Source organism: Brachypodium distachyon, chromosome 3 (genome assembly GCF_000005505.3).
Source record: "Brachypodium distachyon strain Bd21 chromosome 3, Brachypodium_distachyon_v3.0, whole genome shotgun sequence".
NCBI lineage: Eukaryota > Viridiplantae > Streptophyta > Magnoliopsida > Poales > Poaceae > Brachypodium > Brachypodium distachyon.
This window is the reverse complement of record NC_016133.3, coordinates 16,495,242-16,500,914: the sequence shown is the minus strand read 5'-3', so window position 1 is coordinate 16,500,914 and position 5,673 is coordinate 16,495,242. Positions and strand designations below refer to the sequence as shown.

The following is a 5,673-nucleotide window of genomic DNA, read 5'->3' as shown; positions in this document are numbered from 1 at the left end:
TCGTGTCCGACTGACCGCGAACCTAAAGGGTCACACGCTTAAGGGGTGGGGACTGAGTTGGATCAGCTCCAACTCGTATCGGGCTTAGACTCCTAATGGGCCTCAAGTGTTGAGCCCACTAGGGACGTCTATATAAGTGGAGGAGACCAACCCGGCTAGGGTTACACCAGTCCAGACGCGAGTTATACTCGGCCGTCACATCTCCACGCCCAAAACCTTGTGATCGGATCTAGCAGTCCGCCGCACGGAGTTCCTCCCTGTACGTGTGGATACCTCGGAGGCGCTGCACCTGCGGCGCTTGGACGAACTGCTCGTGAGATCGGCGAGGAGGAGCAGGCCGAACGACTACTCGCATCGACACGCATCATCGACTCTACTTCCGCTATGGGTCTGCGCGTCTAGTGGTAATCTCGTGATCCATTATCTACAGCATTGATCCGGGCGGAATCGATGGAATTTTTATTTTGTGCTAGCGTAGCCTACCGCGTTCCCCAACAGCGGCCTGCGCAGGGAAGCGGTGCGTCGTTGAAGCAGCCCACGTTGTTGTCAATGAAGCCCAGAGAGCCGAATCTCTGGACCAAACCGGAGACCACGTGCTCTCCGGTGACGAGGAAGCTTCCCGTCCGGATGAAAATTCCAGCCAGCGCCGCTGCTGGCCCCACGGTGGGCGCCAACTGTCGTGGTGGTGTCACGGCAGATGCCATAGGATGGCTTAACTTGGGGCCGATGGACGAAGGAGGATCCGGAGGAGGGAGGACGTGAAGGTAAACACACACAAATCACACAAGCACACACGGATCTACCCAGGTTTGGAGCCCTCTTGCCGAGGTAACACTCCTACTCCTGCTTTGTTGTATTAACCGAGATAGGCAAGCTCAACAATGGCGCTCCTTGAGCTGTATTCTTAAGGAAGAAGAAGAAGAAGAAGAAGAAGAAGAAGGGGAAAGCCTAGTTGTCTAAGTGCACCGTCCTCCCTTCTTACAGAGGGATAAGGTTCTATTTATAGGCCGCCCATGTCACACTGACATGTGGGCCAAGTCTAACACCATCTTCCTTGGGCCCCGCCAGGCACGCGGCTTGGTTCCCTCCCGGTAGCACCGCAGGGGACAAGACAACTTTACTTTTCCCTGTCACCCTGCAGAAAGTACCGCTATCCTCTGCCGACTTCCGTCAGAGATTCTCTTTCGGTGCTACCTCTCCGCAGTCGCCTGACGCTGGTACGCAGGCGCTGACTGCTTTTCTGAGATGATGATGGCTCTGCTTTACTTTGCACCGCGTGGTCAGGATAAGACCGTTGAGAGATCTCGGCTATCGCCGAGATCAAGGTGCTCGTCCTTATCCTGCAAACTCATAAGACAAAATAGTCATGCCGGCATACGCCCGGGATGCCGGCTTAGTGTCAGTTTGACTTTACGATGCCAGCATATATAACTATGCCGGCTTTGCCTCCGTCATCTCGACTAGAGTTGTGTCGCCATGACCCTACCCGGGGTCATCCCCCCGACAACGGCCCCAACGTCGACCACCTCCACGTCCTTGGTAGGGGAACCGGCCACGAGACTGAGCAAAGCGATAGTTCCGACCACCACCATAGCCATTACCATATCCACCACCGCCATATCCACCGCCATAACCATTGCCATAGCCGCCTCCATAACACGGACCAAAACCACCGTAGTTATTACCATAGCCGCCTCCGTAGCCACCACGGAAGCCACCGCCATTGCCCCTGTGATAGCCAGCGTTGCCACCTCCAAAAACCGCCGAACCGCCCTGTGCACGGGCACCCGCAGCAGTAGCCCCACCAGACGACGCACCTCCTGCCGTACCAGCACCTCCAGGCATAACAACAACAGGAGCCATGCTTGCGGACGCAGTCGGAACCGCAGCAACAGGAGCAGCACCAGAAAGCGCGCCGCCCGCTGCCTGACCTCCACCGCTCACCGCCCCACCACCACTCGATGCCATACCGCCGCCACTTGCCGCCTGGCCACCAACAATCGCAGCGCCGCCAGACGCAGAATCCATCGATACCCCGATCAGAAACAACCGGGTCGATCTGCCCTAGCCGCCTCGCCGTTGGATAAACACGCACCCCACGTTGGGCCCGAGATGCAAGCTGGGCCTGATGCCCACACGGCAACATGGGCTTCGGAGGCCCAGCAAATTGAACCGGCAACGGCACCGGCGCTGATCGCGCAGACGATGGCGAAGCACTATCGCCGACGATCGCCGATCCGCCGTTCAGATCCTCCACCGCCATCTTCCGAGGGCCCTTCGAGCACTTCTTTGGCACCACCGTCCACCCCACGTCAGCGAGGGTGACCGGCGGCGAAATCCGAGGCCGCAGCAGAGGCCCTCGCCATGGCCACTGGCCCTCCGGCGCGACCTGTACTCGACGGCGAGGGAAAACCATTCCGCATCTGAAATGCAAGATCCATGGCAGTTCTTGGCAAGTACCCCGCGTCCATGGCATCGAAAGCCATCTCCTCCGGCGAGCCAGCCCTAGCCAACCTCTTCACGCCCCCATCCGCCGGTGGAAACACAGCATCCACCTCCTCGTCAGAGAGCTCATCGGAGAGAACCCAGAAACGCCCCTGGGGCGCCTGGATCGCCCCTCCGCGATCCTCGGAGGTAGCCATTGCCATCCTACGTGCTCGATGGCCATATATACTATAGTTGGAGCATTCAATTTATCATTGCCGTAAAATTACTCTCCTCTCCCAACATGATTGCATGAAGTACAAATGGAACACGTACATTTTATTTCCTGTTTAACTTGAGCGGAGTAATTTGTAGTTTTTGTCTTTAAGATGAAACAACGATTGGACACTTGTTTTTTATTGCCAGATGGCCCAATTATACTGCATGCTCGATAAAGTCCAAGTTCATCCTCGAAGTGTTGCTAATATGTTTGGCAATTGACTCGGAGTGACTGCATATGATACAAACTGAACACAGAATGTGCAGTTTTGTCTACAGATGTAACATGTTAGACACTTGTTTTTTTAATTGTTGTATGGCCCTCACTGCACTAATAAATCCAGGTGACGACTAACTTAAGTAGTCCTACTCGAAGGGTTGCTAATATGTTCTAAAATCCGGTCGCTAATTTGGGTGGGGGCGGCAGACGCTTTGCTGGTCGCTTTGGTATGCATGAAGAAATTATTTTGTATCTGACAAAAAGATCTCATCTCCGACGAAGGTTATGTACTATTGTACACACACTTGCTCCGTACTTGGTCTATGATTCAGTGCCCAGTGGGCAAGAAGGTGTTTTTTAAGTCTGTTCACAGGTGGTGGTGGACCGGGATCACGGCTCCACCACCAGGATCACGGGATCATGTTGTTTCATGAGAAGGATGTAACTACAAAGTGTACCACCTAGGTTTAAAGTAACTTCTCCACTATCAAGGTACGGTGAGGTTTATTAAATAAAATGACCTCTTGATCGCATGCTTAGCTACATTTGGTTGTAATTATTGGGAGGGTTGACTTACTTGGTACTTAGACAAAGTAACTTTTGGATAATCAGCTCTTTAGTAAACGTAATTCCGGTATAGTTGCTTGATTTCTTCTCTATGGTTGATGCTTGTAGTGGAGATTTAGAAGAACAAAGAAGGTGGCCAATATGTAGTGGAGAAAAATAGAAGGGGAAAGACGACGGGGTAGGTCTTTGCCTTGTAGAAGAAAGGAAAAAATAACTTGTGCCGTCGCGGGCTGGAAAAAACGTTTGCAGCTGCCGAGGCAGTAGCACGTCCACGTGCGGTGGCGGGGTATTCAGATTTCCTCTTTTTTGAAAATTATGGGAGCACATTAATTTGTCTGATGTCGCTTGTTGGGAGGCGCTTCCTAAGCTAAAAGTTGCGCGTGCGCCACCCTGCCCCCTTAATGAATTGCAATGTCGCTTTCCGTACACTCAGTTCCGAAACACGCAGAGAAGCGTCCGGTCCGTTTCTAGAAAATGCGTGGGAGGCAAGGTTTCCTAACGAGGACTGTCGAAAACGAACGCCGCGCTACGAATGACATTCTCTCTTCAATAAAAAACCAAAGTACGTATTAGCATAAACATATTTGAGCATGGACTTTGCAATTTGTTGGGCCGAGACAGAAACAACCAGTCAACCAGTGTCATGCCAAGCCTAGTTAACCGGCGCCGCAGGTTGTTCTATTAAAATAATAAAATAAAATAAAAAACTGGCGCGCGCCGCAGGGCTGAACGGTTGACGCCACACGGGCCCAAGGCTCCCCGTACGTTCAGGTACGGCGGATCCGACGGCGGGGACTATAGAAGCATGGCACGTGAGGCACGAGACACTTGTCCTCCCAACCCAGAAGCCAACGCAATCGCGCGCCCGCACCGCCAAACGGACGTCGTCAAAAGGAAATCGGCGCCGAACGCCAACAGGAAGAGCGTCAGAAACCACGAGGAAGCGCCGCCCCTACCAGTGTACCACGTCAAAGTCAGACCTCGCTCCCAGCCTATAAATCCCCTCGCCGCACGGCCTTATTCTCCATCCTTACAACAAGCCTTCTTCTTCTTCTTCTCAATCATCCATGGCGCCCAAGAGATCAGGCTCAGTGTCTGCGGGGAACGGTAGCAAGGGCTTCCTCGGCTGCGCGGGATCCGGAAGCGGCCGTGGGGGAAGTACGCGGCGGAGATCCGGGACCCGGCGCGGCAAGGGCGCGTGTGGCTCGGCACCTACGACACGGCCGAGCAGGCGGCGCGGGCCTACGACGCCGCCGCCCGCCGGATCCGCGGGCCCAAGGCCAGGACCAACTTCCCACTCCTTCCTACCTCCGCCGCCGCCGCCGACGAAGTGGCGCTCCGGTTCGCCCACAAGAAGCCTGCGTCGGCGGCCGGGAGCAGCACCGCGGGGCCGTCGTCTTCTTCTTCGGCTTCGTCGTCGTCGGCCCCGGAGCGGGAGGAGTCGCCGGTGAGGATCCTCACTGAGGCGCCTCCTGCAGCGTCCCAGCTGGAGCTCACGCTCGGCCGCCTGCAGGCGTTGGACCTCAACTTCCCGCCGCCGGCCGAGATATAATGCCTGGAGATGTGATGTTCCGTTCCTAAATTTTTGTCGTTGTTTTAGTACAAAATTGAACTAGAACAACGATAAGAATCTAGGAACGGAGAGAGTAGATCCGAGAGAGTATCACTAGAAGCCTCCGATTAGTTCGTTGCTTCATCCTCCATCCATCCATCCATCACCGAATTTATCTTTGCGTACCGATCAATCCTGTGCCGACTCAGTGTATGTAGGCAGCAGATCTGTGTACCGTGTAAGAGTTGTGAACTCAGCAAGGAATGCAGACAGATTTCGTTTTACTTTCCCAAGCTCCTCCTCATCAGCTGGTTGAATCTCGTCATCTTCTGCACACATAAATCTCTAGTAGTACTACACTCCAAGAGACCAAGACTGCGAGTATATCGCGTGTAAACATGTCATGGCGCCGTGCGGCGCCGCCCACTGGAAGGGAACTCAGCGAGGAATGCAGACAGATTTCGGCTACCAAGCTCCTCCTCCTCTCCTCAGTATGAATCTCGTGATCTCTTCTGCAGAGAAAATATACGGATATACAAATAGTACTCACTCCAATCCATAATAATTGTCGAAATATATTACATGTATCTAGACGTTTTTTAAACGCAGATACATCAATATTTGGACAAAT

General features: G+C 53.7%; 1 protein-coding gene across 1 annotated transcript; it reads left to right on the top strand.

Moving 5' to 3' along the window:
* The first annotated feature begins 4,295 nt into the window (after nt 1–4,295).
* Nucleotides 4,296–5,332, top strand: LOC104584063 (ethylene-responsive transcription factor 11). The gene is made up of 2 exons (XM_010238175.2): nt 4,296–4,463; nt 4,602–5,332. Exons 1-2 carry the CDS (start codon nt 4,296–4,298, stop codon nt 5,040–5,042), a joined length of 609 nt encoding a protein of 202 aa, XP_010236477.1. The 3' UTR covers nt 5,043–5,332.
* The last annotated feature ends 341 nt before the right edge of the window (nt 5,333–5,673 follow it).

Coding starts and splice junctions, on each gene's coding strand:
- LOC104584063 (XM_010238175.2), top strand. CDS start 4,296: ATGGCACGTGAGGCACGAGACACTTGTCCTCCCAACCCAGAAGCCAAC. Junction 4,464..4,601: donor TACCAGTGTACCACGTCAAA/GTCAGACCTCGC, acceptor GGGGAACGGTAG/CAAGGGCTTCCTCGGCTGCG.